General features: G+C 34.2%; 1 protein-coding gene across 1 annotated transcript; it reads left to right on the top strand.

Annotated features, from left to right (window-relative positions):
* Nucleotides 1–7,678: 7,678 nt before the first annotated feature.
* On the top strand, nt 7,679–11,503 carry galr1a (galanin receptor 1a). The gene is made up of 3 exons (XM_030147733.1): nt 7,679–8,332; nt 8,427–8,492; nt 11,052–11,503. The coding sequence occupies exons 1-3, from the start codon at nt 7,679–7,681 to the stop codon at nt 11,403–11,405; spliced, it is 1,074 nt and encodes a 357-aa protein (XP_030003593.1). The 3' UTR covers nt 11,406–11,503.
* Nucleotides 11,504–18,334: the final 6,831 nt, after the last annotated feature.

The following is an 18,334-nucleotide window of genomic DNA, read 5'->3' as shown; positions in this document are numbered from 1 at the left end:
TATCAAATAAAAAAATATATATAAAATCAGAAAAAAAACAATAAATCACTCATAGTTAGTGTTAAAAAGGCAAAGTAACAGTAACGGGAGGTTGATATTTTTTTTGAAAATCAAGAAAATTCAAATTAAATGAGTTGTCAAATTCTCAAATGGCTAAACATCCAAAAGCATCTACTGATATAAACTACACCATAAAAAAAAAAAAAATCTGTAATTTAACAGAATTTTCACTGTTTATTTTACAGACTTTTCTTGTATTTTTAAGATGCAGGAAAATATCAATGAAATGACAAAAATAGACTGTGATTATACATGTCAAATGTAAAATAACACGAATAAACTGTAACTGTAAATAACCAAAAAAATTTCCATTTTTTAAAAGATTTTTTTTCTTTTTTCACAGAAAAATACTGTTAAAATACATTTGCTAATGTATCATAATTTACAAATATTTCTTTTCTATTTATGAGATTAAACTGTTAATTTACAGTTTAATTCTGTAAAAAAAAAAAAAATAAAAAAAATAAAACGAGATAAAATTACTGACAATTAACCTTAAAAGAAGTATTTGTTCTGTAAGTTTAACAAGACTTGTTTGTTAACTGACAAATATCTTATGTAATTACAGGAGGTTTCACAACAAAAATGTTGAATAAATGTATTTTTGTGAATGTATAACATGTATAAGCACTGATAAACTGTCCAAATACAGTTTTTATCAGTGGATTGTACAACTGAGTCTCAGTGAAAATAATTTATATATATATTTATAGATAATTTGATTGTATTAATACATGAAAATATTCTTTTTTAAACATTAAAAGTCAAAAAATATGCAAAATCTCATGTGAAGTTAGGGCAAAAAAACTGTATTTAAATGATAGAAAATTAGCATATTTTTATGAGATGGTTATTTTCCGTTATTTTACAGTATTTTTTCGGCACCCCTGCTGCCAGAATATTACTGTTTTGTTTTGTTTTTTTCACTTTTTTTTTTTTTTTTTTAACAGTGTATTTAGTAACTTTTAAACCACTGATCCTATTAATACATTTAGAAAATTCAGCTAAAATACAGTTGTTTGTTTTTGCATCATCATCAGATATGACCCATCTGGACATTCAGAGGTTCTTTAATGAACATAAAAACACTGACATCTTTCTCAATGTTGATTTTATTTATTTTTTTATGTTTCATTAATGATCTGGTTTGTTGGAGAAAAAAAAAATCCTTCTGTTTTCTCTGTTTTGATATTGAATTCACTCAACATTTATGAAAATTTATATGATCAATAAATTAAACCTGGAAAATTCTTTAAAAACTTTATAAGTACAATTTTCATACTGCACTGGCAGATAATTTTATTTAAAATAAGACATTTTAACCCAATGATGAGTTTAATTTTCTTATTTTTGTACAGGCCTTTTTTGCAGTGTAAAAACCAGCATCAATTTCCTGTCTAGTTGTTTTTGCTTTTTATCAAATCAGTGTAGATTTAGCAGCTCTTAGCAACTGTAGAAGTAATCCTACAATAACATGACAATCAGATAAGCTCAAATATTCTTTACTGATCCTAAAAAAAAAAAAAAAAAAACTGCATCAAACCTGCAGCAAATTGTCCAATTAAATACAGACTGGAGACTAAACTGAGGGATTAATAAACATTCTGTAAATAATTCTCTCATTAATTAGAATTTTTCTTTGTGTTATTTTCTTTTGTTGAGCTGACAGACACTGAATTCCTCCTTTTTACTGATAAACTTTATCTGTCTCTGCATCTGTGCCTGCAAAGTATGAAAAAATAAACAAAACCATTAAAAAAAAACCTCCAGAAATTGCATTAGTTTGACTGTTGTTTCCAATGACCTTTAAAACATGCTGTTACTTGTCTGTCTCTTGTTGTTTTCTGCCTCTTTCTACTCTCAAACAGTAGCAGGAAAATGCCAAAAAACATGCTTTAACTGGTTTAAAAGGCCAATCCAAAACCTAAATGTGCATGAGTCACCTTTGCTTCTCTGTTATCAGTTGACTTTACCCTTAAAGACTCATTTAATATGCTGCATGTGAATGTTCAATCTGCCGTCTGTTAATGTTCTGTGTTTAAGGTTAATTAAACACTTCACTCTCCTCTTATTAATTTTGGTGCAATCACAGTTAAGATTATTTAGATCGTGACCTTTTTGAATGCACAGTTAGTGGAATTTCTACTTTTGCTACAAGGAAAATATACCATCAGACTTGTACTCATTCACTGGAAATAGAACATATTAAACCATCTTCAAGGGGGATGGATGGAAGGATGTTTTCAATTACATGTATAAAAAGACTCTTATTTTCTGTGGCTGACAATAACCTGGACTAGATGAGTTTTTCTGTTGTATTAATATTCCAAACTCTCAGCATCAGGTGGAAATCACATACCAGAACACACTTAGTATTATCAAAACCACAGATAAATCAGTGCTATGTATCCGCAGACTGTATCACTAAAGCTCATTATTTACACACATCTGTATTATAGTATCATCAAGTGGACCATCGGTGTAAATACATTCTGCTAATATCTCTACAGTCCAATATATTTTACAAACATCTTTTACAGAACTTTAGAACTCTTCACTATAAAAACTCTAATGATAATGTAGGCCATTTGGTAACATTTGAAAGTATAAATATTACATATAGACCCTTTAGGAGTACTACATGGAGTAGTCTCAGAGAGCTAGAGTTACACTGAGTCACTAATAGATATTTTACCTTTGCTGCATATATTTGTACATGCACGTGTTTAATAACAATAATAATAATAATAATAATAATAATAATAATAATAATAATAATAATAATAATAATAATAATAATAATAATAATGGATTAGATCTCTATAATACTTTTCAAGGCACCCAAAGCACTTTACATTATTGATCCATTATTCATTATACTCTAATAGGACTGGTTGATATGGCAAAAAAAAAAAAAAGGTTACCATGATAAACAGTCAAATCAATCCATCCATATGAAGATCATTTTTTGCCTTTATTATGCAAGAAAAAGGAAAAAAGATAAACAAGACATGCAGTTCTGAAACAAAAAAAAAAATCAAGATTTGAAAAAAAAAAGGAGGTTTCAAAATGTTTAAATGTAACAAAATCAATAGTGTACTCATTTTCTTTCATTTCAAATCTGAAACTTCTGCTTGCAGGCCAAAATGATGTCACTTTAAAAGTTTTGTTTGCAAGTGGACCGGAGGACCAGGCACCAGCCACACTGTCAATCCAAAGCAAGCTACCAAAAGAAATCCACCCCATCTGCAAAACTTTTCTACTCACAAACGATTTTGACCCGGAAGTAAGTACCACTGGAACTTGCAAGCAAAACTTTTAAAATGACAAAACATTTTGGCCTGCAAGCAGAAGTTTCAGATTTGAAATGAAAGAAAATGAGAGCACAATTGATTCTGTTAAGATGAAAAATCTTGAAGCCTTCATTTTTGTTTTCAAATCTTTATTTTTTGTTTCTAAACTGTATTTTTTGTTGGCCTTTTTCCCCCTTTACTTGCATAATAAAGACACAAAATTATCTTCATCCATCCATCCATCCATCCATCCGTCCGTCCATTCATCCATCCATCCGTCCATCCATCCATCCATCCATCCATCCATCCATCCATCCATCATGGGGGTGCTGGAGCCTATCATGGCTACCTATGGGGGGAGGCAGGGTTACACTCTGGACATGTAGCCAGTTCATCACAGGGTGTCAAATCAGTTGATAGAAATAATTATCACAATATTTTTCAAGTCACTACCATCATTAAGTTAATTATTGTTCTATTATTGTGTTCCCATTCATACTGAGCTGTCCATTCATACTGAGCTGTCCATGGTACTGAAATGATACATAGGCAGATCAGTGAAGCAAGATCAAGGAAGTACAAGTAATATCTATTCTTCAATAAATAAATACATAAACGCATACATACATATATAAATAAGATAGAAAAGAAGAGATATCAAGAGTATTAAACGTGGAGGTTGACACAAACCATATTTTACAAACTCAACTGATTGTGGCTGATATAACTCATTTCCTTTTTTTGTTATTTGTCAAGTCTGTTCTTGTTTCACTTTGGTTATCCAATCTTGTCTCAGTTGTAATTCTTTCTCCTTCCTCCTTGACCATATTGTTGCATTATTTTCTGAAAATAAGTAAATACCGGACGCAAAGAAACAAACATCCAGTTTGACTTTACTTTTAATGTCAAGATTCAGAACAAATAATTGATATATTTGTTTTTCTTCAGAATAGAAAATTGGATGCTGCCTTGAGGCTTCGGTGTGCCTGTCAGGGATAACATCTCGGTCGATGGAGTAAAGAGTCGCCATGGAAACTTCAGGCTGCTTCAGGACATGAGTGGAGAAACCAATTACAAAAACAACCGCCATGCCCTCCAAAGTATAATAACCTACAGTGAAAAAGAAAGAGACATATAATGATGGCTACTAATTTTCAGAAAGTGCGAGAATTGGTCACAAAACCCCTCATTTTCTTCATCATCTTCACCTTAGCCATCGCTGCAATCATCTTTATATCATTACCACCCTTAAAACATTATTAGCATCGAAAAGTACAGCTTCTCTAGTTGTTGAAATCACCCTATTAGAACAAATGAATTATCCAGATGTGTAAACAATAATAGCTCCAGATATGTGCAATCACCTGAGGACAAGAGGATGCTGAGATAAGATCAAGCTCTGCTCTCAGATTACATAGCATGAGCATTATCTCTGTCGTCATTCCCAGATGGTTATCCCCCAAGCAGATCTCTCAGAATAAGTCTGTCTGAGGTTCATCTGCCTGTATAATGACTATAATGCTGTTCCAGGACCTGGTCATAGCAGATCAATAACACAAAGGCCTGACGACGGTCGATGAAAATAACAATAACACTGACTAAAGTACCATTCCCCAGTAGTGTCTTCGAGGCTGAGAAAAATAACAGTTGTAATTTTCACTGGGCAATGTCAACATGTTGCTGCCAAAATGGAAGCAGCACAGACTGAAACATCAGGATTTTCATTATCTGGTATGGTTCAAAGTCAGCAATGTCTGTATCACTGTTTCCAACTTTAAAAAATTACAAAATTCGACTTTTTAAGTGGTATTTAGACATGGTGCAACTTCAAAAAATAACACACAAGCAATTTAAGAAAACATTGTCATGAATTTACCACCACATTTCCTCCAATAACACAAGCAAATTTATGTAGAAAGTAGTGGCTTTTCCACTGGACAACTGTGCAAAACTTTACCAATATTTATAAAATGCCTAAAAAACAGAAATGCGTAATGTAGGTTTTTCCATTACATTCCAAATGCGATGACTTGTTTATTGGCACGAGAAGTCATTCCATAAACATGGTGACGAATGTAAATATCATGTTCATTTACAGATATATTCATGATTATTATATAATACCCCATTATTTCATACTAAATTAAAAAATGATTTGTTTCCTGGTGTGTCCACACATTCCGCGCCATGTTTCTTTTAAAGCTCTTCTTCACTTGTTGTAACATCTGTCAACATCCGTTTTTTTTTTTTAATTCACGTGACTCTAGTTGTAGAAAAAGGTTTTATCATTGCAGTTTTGCATGATATAGCTATTGCGCTATGCCCGAAAAACCACCACCAAACAATTTTTATCGAAAAATGTGAGTTTTGGCAAAATTGTCATTTTTCCATTTGGTACATTTTTACCCGTAAGTTATATTTGCAGTTTGAGGGTCAATGGAAAAGCGACTACTGTAAAACTTCCTATTTTATCACACTTTCAGTTAAATTCATTTCTTTTTCTTTTTACAAAATTCGACTTTTAATGTGATATTTTGAGACACCACAACTTCAAAAAACAACACACAAGCAAATTAAGAAAACATTGTTATGAATTTACCACCACATGTCCTCCAGGTAACACATGCAGATTCATAAATGTGTAGAAAGTGACTCAAAATAACAGAAATGTAACATATAACATTATGAACAAATAACATTATGACATTTCTGGCATTCATTTTTCATCCCAGATTTCATTCAACACATGCCAGATGTTTCTAACAGTTTTTGTTGTTTCTTGTAATGGGGTCAGGGGTCACACAGAATACTGACTTTAACCTTTAGAACCCATTTAGTTCCATTTTTTGAGTGTCTTTTAAGGCTGTGCACATATTTCTTGCATTTTTTTGTTCTATCGGAAGAAAAGAGACTGAGAAATAAACATGCATGTTCATTTCAACGCTGCAAAAACAACAAATCTAAAGGCCGCCTTAAACTTTTGCACAGCAGTATGTATTGGCAGACTGTCTCCCTGTTTATGTTGTGTTTTTACTTGTTTCTATATTGATGTTGTGCCTTTCTAACATGCTTCTACACTGCTGTTTTTTATTTGCAGTGTTCCTCTATTTTCTCATCTTTCTGCATTTGTGTTGCACTTTTGTATTTCATACAAGTATTTCTTGCTGTTTCTTGTTTGATTTTTTCCAATTTATTTCTGTTTCTGTATTTGCAATGATTTTTTGCATATCTGTTTTTTTGTTTTCTGCAACATTTCTGTATTTTTGTTCATATATTTGTGCATATTAAGGCGTTTCTGCATTTGTCTGGTTTATATGCAGACTGTCTCTCTTTATGTTATGTTTTTGCAACATTTTTTTGTATATGTGTCGTGTGTTTCTAAAGTGTTTCTGCATTTATACTTTATATTTGCAGTTTTGCTGCATTTATTTTGTGTTTCTGCATTTGTGTTGTGCATTTGTACTTCATACAAGTATTTGTTGCTGTTTTTTTTTTTCATTTTTATTTCTGACGTGTTTCTGTATTTGCAATGATTGTATGCACATCTGTTGTTGTTTTTTTTTTTGCAACATTTCTGTATTTATATTTATGTATATGTGTATATGAATGCGTTTCTGTATTTGTCTGCTTTATATGTAGAATATCTCTCTTTATGTTATGTTTTTGCAACATTTTTCTGTATATACGTAATGTCTTTCTAAAATGTTTCTGCATTTGTGCTTTTTATTTGCTGTTCTTCTGCTTTTATTTGTATTTCTGCATTTGTATTGTGCATTAGTTATGAGTTTGTGTATATTTGCATTGTGAATTTGCCTCGTATTTCTGCACTTATGTGTGTTGAGAGTATTTGCAGTACATGTTTTTGCCAAATGAATGGGCATATTCTCTTAATTTGTCTGGTTGGATGTTTTCTCTGACACCATAATCCAGATCTTAACTGGCGACAGAGGATCTTGTAAAACCTGTTTGCTTCTCAGAGTGCTTCTTTAAAATCACAACACGGCGTTTTATATTTATTGAACATATGTTTATTGGCCTATAAACACATGCAAGTGGACGTTTGACTTTGTAAATATTCTGTGCAGCGCATCAGAGCGGTTCTATTTATTCTGCTCCGGTGACTGGAAGCTGTGGAAAGGTATTGGTGGGATCATGTGCGCACAGCGGTGTGACGTTGCGCATGAAGGCAGGGATCAAACTGCACATACATGAGCTCCTTCCAACCTTTATCCCAGAGAAAAGCTTTCCCCACAACCTGAACTGCATGTGGAGGGAGCGCGTTTTTAATTCAACATGTAACTTTGGTGCTTTAGTTGTTTAAAAAAATGGATCAACAGGTGGAAAACCAAAGTGAGCCTTTCAACACGGACACTGTGACTCTGCCGGCGAAACTTATCCTCGGAGTAGGGGTTGATAACTTTATTTCTCTTTTGGTATTTGGGCTCATTTTTATCCTTGGAGTGCTTGGGAACTCTTTGGTGATCACGGTGCTGGCGCGCAGTAAACCGGGTCAGCCCAGGAGCACCACCAACATCTTCATCCTGAACCTGAGCGTGGCGGACCTGTCCTACCTGCTCTTCTGCGTCCCCTTCCAGTCCACCATCTACATGCTGCCCACATGGGTGCTGGGAGCCTTCATCTGCAAGTTCATCCACTATTTCTTCACCGTGTCCATGCTGGTCAGTATTTTCACCCTATCAGCGATGTCCGTGGACCGTTATGTGGCCATCGTCCACGCCAGGAAATCCTCTTCGATCCGGGTGGCGAGGCATGCCATGCTTGGAGTGGTCCTGATCTGGATCCTGTCCCTGGTGATGGCAGCTCCCGTTGCGCACTACCAGAGCATCGTGGAGAGGGAGGACAACAACACGTTCTGCTGGGAGGTCTGGCCGGATCACCAGAGGAAGGTGTACGTGATGTGCACCTTCGTGTTCGGATACCTCCTGCCCCTCATCCTCATATCCGTCTGCTATGCAAAGGTGGGCTGAGCGCAGATCAGACGACCCTCAAGTTTGACACCAAAATGGTCCATTTAAATTCACTTTAAGATGATTTTGTGTGTGTGTGTTGCAGGTTTTAAACCATCTTCACAAAAAGCTGAAGAATTTTTCCAAAAAGTCAGAACTCTCCAAGAAGAAGGTCAGTGCGTAAAAGATGCAATTTGATGCGTAAAAGTGGGAAATATTTGGTTAGATTTGTGCTTTATCCTCCTAAGACCCAGGAAAGGAAAAGTTTTGGCTTTTTTTTTTTTTTTTACATTATATAAATGCCTTGATTGGAAATGGCATAATGCAGCAGTTTTTTTCCAGATACATTTTTTATGTTTATGTTTATGCATTTGGCAGACGCTTTTTTCCAAAGAGACTTACAGGGGAAAACCAATCAAATCAATCAATCAATCAAATTTTATTTATATAGCGCCAGATCACAACAAAAAAGTTATCTCATGACACTTTATATATAGAGTTGGTCAAAACCAGACTCTAAGCCAATTTACAGAAACCCAACAGAATCTAATATATATATATATATATATATATATATATATATATATATATATATATATATATATATATATATATATATATATATATTTTAGTTTTGATATAGAATGTCCTCAGTAAACTGATTGTTGCTACCTGGGCACATTAGTTTCTTTTGTACTCATTTGTTCTCTTGTTGGATTCTTTTATTTATTTATTTATTAGTGTTAGTGCTATAATTGTACATAAAACTCAATAAAGATTTAAGTTACAAAAAAAGGAGAGAGACAAAAAAGAATGTCCTTTGCAGGGGACAGTGTTTTTTTTTCCAGAATAAAACTGTGAAACTTGCCCCCTACAGAGGACAAAAATGCATTGCTGGGTCTCAGGATGATAATTATAGTACTCAGTGGTATAGCCGTTACTATTGTTCTTTTAGAGGAGTGCAACAGTATGTACCACATGCACCGAAAAAACCACAGAATTTATTACGTGTTACTATGATAATGAACAGAAAAATGGAAAAGAGGGTAAAACTGTTTTTTTTTTTCCTCCACAAATTCCCAAAAAAACCTTCAATATTTGGAGCATGTGTTGACAGAAAATGCAAACAAGTGAAAATGCAGTGGTTTTAGTCCAAAATTACAGAAAACAGTTCACGTTCAGCTATAAATATTTTGATATAACCCTGCTTCTGCTCCGTTGGCTGCTTTGTGTTACTTTCTTCAGCTCAGTGTTGCTGATTGCTGGTGTCAAACTGTTTTCCTCCTGATCAGATTCCATAGGTTTTTAATGTGAGTCTGCTCTAATGTGGATTGGTCTCCTCATTTTCCAAGTTGTTGTTTGTGTCAGTCTCTTCCCACAATGTGTTAAAAACCTTCTAGATGACCACATATACAACAGATATTCAAGATCTAACCACTTGTATGAAGCCAACTGTAAGCATCATGGTAGGATGACTTAGAAATAACCCCTTAATGCTTCATTTTATTTCCAATTATAGAAAAAAATAAACATTATTTGTGTTATTGCTGCCAAGTGGATGCCAAATTAAGTGCAGATTATTAATTTGAATATAGCACATACAATAGCTATGATGCAAATTATTGATGTTAGGTATAATTTTTTGATCAATGTATTTCTCATTGAGTCTTTCAAACATATGGAAAAAATAAGACAAACACTGAGACATATAGCAAAACAAAACAAACCCAAAAAAACAAGGTCCCACAATGTCGTTACCCAGTCACTTTGTACACAGCACACATTTTCCAGAATCAAGGTGCACTGCCAGCTATTCTACATAAGAAATGAAAGGATGCACACATCAAACTTCCCCAATAATCCATTCAATGTGTATCTAATCTTTTCAATCTTAAGGAAAAACATGACATCACATATTCGTCTGCCAAAGGAGGGGGGAGGGGTGATGTTAGGTATAATTGTCATAATAGTAACTAAACCTATTTTCCAGTCTCAGGTACACAGGAAAATTACTGAGCATTTCCAAAACTATTTTCCTCAAAAAGACTAAATTTGTCTCTATATTGAGTATGGAGAGCTCTACTCAAAGAGTAACTTTTACTCTTTTTATGCTGTCTGACGTAGAGTAACATTTTTTTCAATTTCAGTAAATTTTACTCCCTCTAATTTCCTGTGTATGTAGGTATAGATTATTTTATTGATGCTGCTATTGATCAGTTTCTCCAGTCAACAATCTAAACAAAACAAAAATGACCCAAAAATCAGTATGTCATGTAATTAATATGGTAAATGGACGGCATTTATTAAGCACATTTTTTTACACCTTCATGTTGCCCGAAACACTTTACAAAGCCTCACATTCACCCACATATTCACACACCAGTGGTGCCAGGCCCTACTGAGAGCAATGTAAGGTTCAGTGTCTTGCCCAAGGACACTTCGACAGTTGGAGCCAGGATTTGAAACACCAACCCTTTGGTCATTAGACGACCTACTCTACCAACTGAGCCACAGTTGCCCTGATAATATCCTAATAGAAACATAGCATTGAAGTTGATCTTGAAGGTCAGGGAACATGGGTAACCAGGTAACGTACATTCACAAACAGTGTTTAGCAGCGCCTCATTATAAAAACAGTGGATTATTGAGGTAAATTTGTGACAACAGTCTACGAGGGGATACCTCTGTGTCATTATGTCTAATCTCGTGACCTCATTATTTCCCTGGACAGACGGCTCAGACAGTCCTGGTGGTGGTGGTGGTTTTCTGTCTGTCCTGGTTGCCTCATCACATCGTCCACCTGTGGGTGGAGTTCGGCTCCTTCCCCCTGAACCAGGCCTCCTTTGTGTTCAGGATGGTGGCTCACTGTTTGGCCTACAGCAACTCCTCTGTCAACCCCATCATCTACGCTTTCCTGTCTGAGAACTTCCGAAACTCCTACAAGCAGGTTTTCTGGTGCCGGGCGCCGAGCGAGTGTCCACTGAACGACACCAGGGACCTTCGCAGCAAAATGGAGGCAGCGCTGTCGACTAACATCAGTGTCACTTATAAAGGTCATGACTCTCAGTGCACCAAAATGCTCTGATGTCACTGACGGGTATTCATTAATCTGCAATTGTCTATGTAGAGCCGGACAGATGCTGGATATTTGAGGCTGAAACTAAAAAAAAAATCTGCAACACATTAGCAACGCCCTCTGTTTAGCATGTAAAGCATTTTATTATTTAAAACAACCCATATGTGGGCATAGAATAAAGGTGCACCGTGTAAAGTTTAGGGGCATCCATCATTATTCATTTGTGTACAGTTGCACAAAAATATGCATTGTGACATTTTCATTAGAATGAGCTGCTTTAATCTATCCATGATGCTTCAGCAGTAGCCTCATATTTCCACACAGGGCCTGGGGTTGCAATCTGCAACTTCACCACTAGATGTCACTAAATATTACCACACACATTGCCCCTTTAAGCAGGTTTTTCCAGCCTCTGAATGTGTTGGAGGTTTTATTATCCCATCATTATTTGCTACCAAAACCTCAACTGACAATTTATTTTTAAGCTACATATTCTAGGATTCTTATATGATTCGAGAAAATAACAGTTTTTGTGTGTGATATTGGTTACATTTTATTTAAGAAGTTCTTCTGCTAGTAAGAAAAATCAGATAGAAGACACTATATGGACAAGAATATCGGGGGGCATCATACATTGTATTTAAAGCTTGCAGGAGTTCCCATTCCTGTTGATCTGAAATATTATTATGACAAAGAAAAAAAAAAAACATTTAAAGACAAAAATCATGTCAGTTTCACAATAAAGTTTAACAACTGAATCTTCCCCCAGAGTGAGAGTTGAAGAAAGCAAATGGTGATTTTTGGTTCAAAATGATCAGAAGGTGAGAAATATTTCAGAAATTTAAAGGTAGAAAAAGGTATAAAGGTAAGAAAAAAAAAAAAACAAAACCAAAAACTGCATAAGCAACATTAAGAAAGAATAAATACAAGTAAATAAAATTAACCCTAAAGGTGAAATAGTTTTGTAGTCAAGCAGCCTGTTAGTAGTGAAACCCCTGAATTCAATATATCCCAATACTTTTGTGCATATAATATGTGTCAGAATCATTGTGAATACAGAGTTAATTATTCTCCTTTCATCTCCAGACTACAGTAACAGTAGGTCTTAAAGAAGAAAAGGATCAGTAGTAAACCCTTTGGTTCCCTACAAGACTCTCTTTACATCCCTAATGTAATAAAATAATATTTCTGTTTAGTAAAAAACAACATCTCATCAGTATAAAACCACAAATGGATTCCCAAATGACACAAATTCACTTAGCTTTTACAGAATAGTATTTTCCATGAAGGATCCCATTAGAGTTGGATGTTTCCACCTCTTAATACCCTGACCTGTGTATAAATACATAGAAATATGAATATAAATGATGATGTTGAAGGTCATCCAGTATAGAGTATGCCTCAGTACATTTTCCACTCTTTTTCTCATAACACAATATTATTAAACAACAAACAAACCTTGAACTATGACATATGCTTTTCTTCTTTGTCAGGCGGTCGGCTTAACCCCCACCATTTTTAACTAAAAGTGGTTGTAAAAACAGCAGTTTAGTCTTTTTGCATTCATTTGTTCTTGGTTTAACTGATTGTTTGTGAAGAAAAACAACTTAGTTCTGATGAAAAAGCCTTTCAGTTTTAAGTGTAAAGTGTGAAAGTGAAAAGCACTGCCCTTATTATTAATCTGATCCAAAATGTACTGATATATGCACTTGTTTATCCAGGAAGGTCCCATTAAAATTCAAGATCTCTCCTTCCATGGAGTGCTGGTCAAAATGGAACCAACAAACAGCCCCATTAAATGCATTTCCACCACATTTCATGGAAATTGGTGATGTAGTGTTTGTGTTTTCCTGCAGACAGATACAAGTATTTACATAACCTCATTACTGTAGGTAAAAACAGGACATGCCATCATTAGAAATGATTTACATTAATAAGCCTTTTATTAAATATTTAAATATATATGTATTATATATACTAGGGGAAAACAGTTAAAAACCTGAAAGTGTAAGTGCTCACTGCTACCTTTTACTGGGACATGAAAGTTAATTACATATACATTAAACAGGATGTAATCAGGATAAAGTGGCCACATTTCATGCGAGGGATTAAAAAAAATGCATCAGTGAAACCTGAAAAAATGTGTTTTCCTAGCCATCATCAAAAAACTAGAGGCTGCTGAATCTTAAAACAAATATATTTAGAATTTTTCAGCTAATTTTCCTCATATTTAACCCAATTTTCTCACATTTGACACAGAAATTCCCATAAAACAATGTCATATGTAATGCTTAACGTTAGATTTACACTTGATATTTACATATAACAGGTTTTACATTTGAATACACTGTTAAGAACTACATATACCATATTTTTTTAGTTGAATTTCTGTCTCACATGTGAATAAAATGAACTAACAATGAGGAAAATGTGCTAAATAAATGAAATATATCAGCTTGGAAATTGTAGCTCCATAAAAACACAGAGCTAAAATAGTGTATATATGTAGGAATTACCGATTGATTTATAACTATGACTATTATTTCTTCATCTATTTATTACTGTTCTGACAGAAGGAAACAGTCCCATGTGGATTCATTCCCATCCATACGCTGCTCTCATTGGAGGACCATTGGCTGATTGTTTGGTATAGATATAGGCTTAGCTACTATGTACAGTACATGATGTATGTTGGTTTTATACAGCAGAACATGAGGGTAAATAATAATGCAGCATCCACATTACAGATAACCACTCAAAGACAAAAGGTAAAGGATAAATACAGTTTACAATGAACACCTGAACTACCAGAAACTGTTCGCAAATCCACATTTGTGCAGCTTCTGGGGTTTGCCTGATTAACTTTATCACTGAGTTTTGTTAGAATTAAAGGTCTGAAGAAGAAACTATCATGGAGAATTATATCCAAGAACAATGAAAAGATAAAACCTTATATAATGTTTATTACAAAAGAGTAGAAGATTGAACTGAACTATGAACAGCAGGGGGCAGTAATGCACCAAAGTTTATTGTTTACAGCAGTTTTCTCCTTCAGTAAAAAAAAAAAAAAAATAAAACACATAAATTGATGCTCTCAAACTTTACATTCACATTATCATCCATTCCTTGTTAGTGTACATATACAAAAACAAAACAAATAAAGAAGAGGAATTCGCAAGTCAACAAAATCACTAAGGAAATAAATATGCTTGATTAACTCCAATTTAAGACACAGCTAAAGTTCATTGTAGTACATTAAATAACCAGTCATAGTGATAAAATCATAATTTATTAAAATAAAAATATACATCATAAAAACATGATACCCACCAATTTTTGAAAACTGAAGGAGCTGAAATTACTGAGATAGTTTGAGATTTGTTATTATTTTAGTGCTTTAAAGTTTGTCAATCTCTAATTAAACAGAAGTCTGAGATGATATCATAAATAGACGTGACCACGTTAAATGAAGTAAATTTCTTAGCTTGTAAGAGTGTCATTATGAGATAAGTCTGTGAGTTGTGTTATAATCACAAATACAGAAAAAGGGATTAACATATTTAAGTTCATAACACTGCACCTTTAAGAAAAAGATAATGACCAAGTGGAATTCACTGTTTTATTAAATGTATGTTTTTCTGTTTCTTAAATATGTTGTCTTATTTGAAGACAATGGCTCCAACATTTACTAAGTGTTTTCCCATGTGTATTTTATTTGTATCCAGGCACATGCTTTTTTTTTTTTTTCTCCATCCGTTCACACCAGTTTTAATATAAGGTTTACTTGTTTTAAAGATCTGGCCATTCTTTTCAAAAACTTATCTTATTTCCTCAAATAAAAACTGTGAGTCATCATGAGTGAGGGTCTGTCAAGGTTGGCGCAAACAAGTTTCAATTACATTTTGGGAAATAAATAATATGGATAAACTTCTGATGTCTGTCATATAATGTGCTACCAGTTAAGAACATGTTTAATTTAACACAATCCAGCTGTTTTCAGTACTTTGATCAAAATCACTCACTTCAAGTGTTATTGTCTGGTTTCAGTCACTGCAGGTGTGTGTTTTCCTTTTTTTTGTTTTAGAGAAACTTTAATTTGAAGACACTTACAAGCATGAAAGGATGGCAACGTTTTACACAATAAAAGCAGTTAGTTTATGTATTCACTGGAATGCAAGAGCTTTTACATCGTAATAGTTAAAACAATGTTATGTCTGCAAAAAAGTGTATTTTACAGCTTAACAAGGTTTTACACTAAATATGACCATTTAGACTCATTATCCAGAGGAAATTTAAAATAAAGACCCAACCCTTATGTATATCTCCTTCAAATAAAGGTCTGGTACGTTCTGTAACTGACATAAATGAAGGACACTATTTGAGGAAATGTGGTATTTTAAGTAATATTTAAGTAATGTTTCATCTACTTTGCAGTTTTCCCCCTGTTTTTTTAGGAATAGTTTTTGCAGTGTCACCACACCCCATTATACTTCAAACCTGCTAGTTTCTTTCTTCTCCTTTTATTTTGTGTCTCTAATCTAAATATGTACTCCCATATGTTTTGTTTATGCATAAAAACTGACATGCAAATTGTAGAGTATGTTTGTGAGTGAATACATTAAATAAATAAATAAATAAATAAATAAATAAATAAATGAATAAATCACACTGAAGAAAATGCATTCTATACTGTCCATGCTCAGTGAGTGGTACATATTGTTCTGATGTAATCACTTTGCCAGAACTGTGTTGAGTTGGTTTACCTGGCTTTGTGATGGTACAGATTACATACTGTTTCCTGTTTATCCTCAAGGCTGAATTGGATTACACTGATTCTTACCCACAGGTGGTGCACAGTGCTCTTCTTCCTTCCCCACCATTAACATTTTACCTAGAAACACGACATCCTTTTCATGCTGCCTAAGGAATGAGTCACAGTGATTTACATATGAATCTTTTCATTTTATGGTTAAAATACGGAGGTTTTCAGCTTTATTATAAAAGGTTGCATTGAACATCTGCCATATATGTGACATCCTGCTGCTACTTCAAGTGTTATCCATTCACAAGGGTGTGTAATGAGACTATCAGGTCTATAATAAAGGCAATTTAATCTGAAGGGTATACATGTTGAATTAACCCATGGAGCACTGACACACCATCATCATCATCATCATCATCATCATCATCATCACCATCATCATCATCATCATCATCATCATCACCATCCACCTCCTCCTCCTCCTCCTCCTCCTCCTCCTCATCATCATCATCTTCATCACCACCACCGCCACCATCATCATCATCATCATCATCATCATCATCATCATCACCATCATCATCATCATCATTATCATCATCATCACCATCATCATTATTATTATCATCATCATCACCATCCTCCTCCTCCTCCTCCTCCTCATTATCATCATCATCATCATCATCATCATCATCATCATCATCATCATCATCATCATCACCATCCTCCTCCTCCTCCTCCTCCTCCTCCTCATCATCATCATCATCACCACCATCATCACCACCATCATCATCATCACCACCACCATCATCATCATCATCATCATCATCATCATCATCATCATCACCATCATCATCATCATCATCATCATCATCGCCATCATCACCATCATCCTCATCATCATCACCATCATCATCATCAGCTATCATTTGAAGGGCAACCATTTTACTGAGCAGAACAGTGGTGGAAGAAGTGGAAAAATACTCCAATATATGTTTAAAGTGGTTCTATGCAGTGTTAATATTCCAAACTCTGACCAGCAGAGGGAAGTCATGTCCAAGAACACACTTAGGACCAAAACAACCAATGAATCAGTGAAACCGGAAATAGCATGCTAATCATATTCATGTAACTTTTAGCATCGCTAATTCGTGGGCTGAGCACCACATCTTTTCTCACGTGCATGGCAAAAATTGAGAGAAAAAAGTATGAAAACCTGCTTGTTTCGTACTCGAACTAAGAAATTATCTAGCAAATGATATAATCTGATTAAAATTTTGTTTTAGAGGTTGGAGAACCGTCGAGGAAGCACTTTTAATTGTCCTGACTTCTTCTGTAGGAATCTCTTCTTGGTAAGCTAGTTCTAGCATGTTCTTAATGAGTGTGAATGTGGAGATACCACAGGTGGCTAAGCTAGTCGCACTTAACAGTATTTTGTACAATTTATGTTTGTTTCAAAGGATGTATTTTACTAAAAAGCATTTAATTGATTGGTGAATAGAAAATTCATATTGATATGTTTCATTAAAATAAGCACATTGTGAATCTTTTACACTTAGTTCCATATTCCTACATGTGATTGTGGGTTAAAGTAGTATGCACTGGAGAGGAAAAGTCTCATTTTAAGTAAATTTAAAATAGGTGAAAAGCAGCAAAGCTGTAATTTGTGTTAGTGTTCTTTATTAAAAACCATGTGTTTCATTTCTTTGGTTAAAATCTAAATCTTAGGTTAAAAAGAGTTAAAAGAGAGATGACACCCATGAAAAATGTACAAGTTGTCTTTTTACTTCGTAGGGTAATGTGTTTTTCATAAAATAAGTGAATTCATTGGTAAAGTATGATCATATAATTACATTTCATGTAATTGTAAAGAGTTAATGGTACATATAATGGTATATTTTGACACTATAAGACTTCTATTGTGAAGGTAATTGTATTAAATGGATAGTTAACTATACTCAGTTATTTTCCTAATTGATGAGATACAATGTTGTACAACACTTTGAATTATTCTAAATAACTTCATTAGATAATGTTGCACCAGAATCTATACTGTAAGCCTGTTTTGTAAAATGCAGGTCAGATTTTTTGTGATGCGAGGAAAAAAGGAAGCTTCAGTCCCTATGTCCAACGAGGAAGACCATTGATCCAGTTGATGGCGAGCCACCCAGTCGAACGT

The sequence above is a fragment of the Sphaeramia orbicularis genome, chromosome 11 (assembly GCF_902148855.1).
Source record: "Sphaeramia orbicularis chromosome 11, fSphaOr1.1, whole genome shotgun sequence".
NCBI lineage: Eukaryota > Metazoa > Chordata > Actinopteri > Kurtiformes > Apogonidae > Sphaeramia > Sphaeramia orbicularis.
The sequence above is the reverse complement of the archived record's forward strand: the minus strand, read 5'-3'. Positions and strand labels throughout refer to the sequence as shown.

Excerpts from the sequence above, each read along its gene's own strand:
- galr1a (XM_030147733.1), top strand. The coding sequence starts at position 7,679 with ATGGATCAACAGGTGGAAAACCAAAGTGAGCCTTTCAACACGGACACT. Across the intron at positions 8,333-8,426 it reads TATCCGTCTGCTATGCAAAG|GTTTTAAACCATCTTCACAA; the intron begins GTGGGCTGAGCG and ends TGTGTGTTGCAG. Across the intron at positions 8,493-11,051 it reads CAGAACTCTCCAAGAAGAAG|ACGGCTCAGACAGTCCTGGT; the intron begins GTCAGTGCGTAA and ends TTCCCTGGACAG.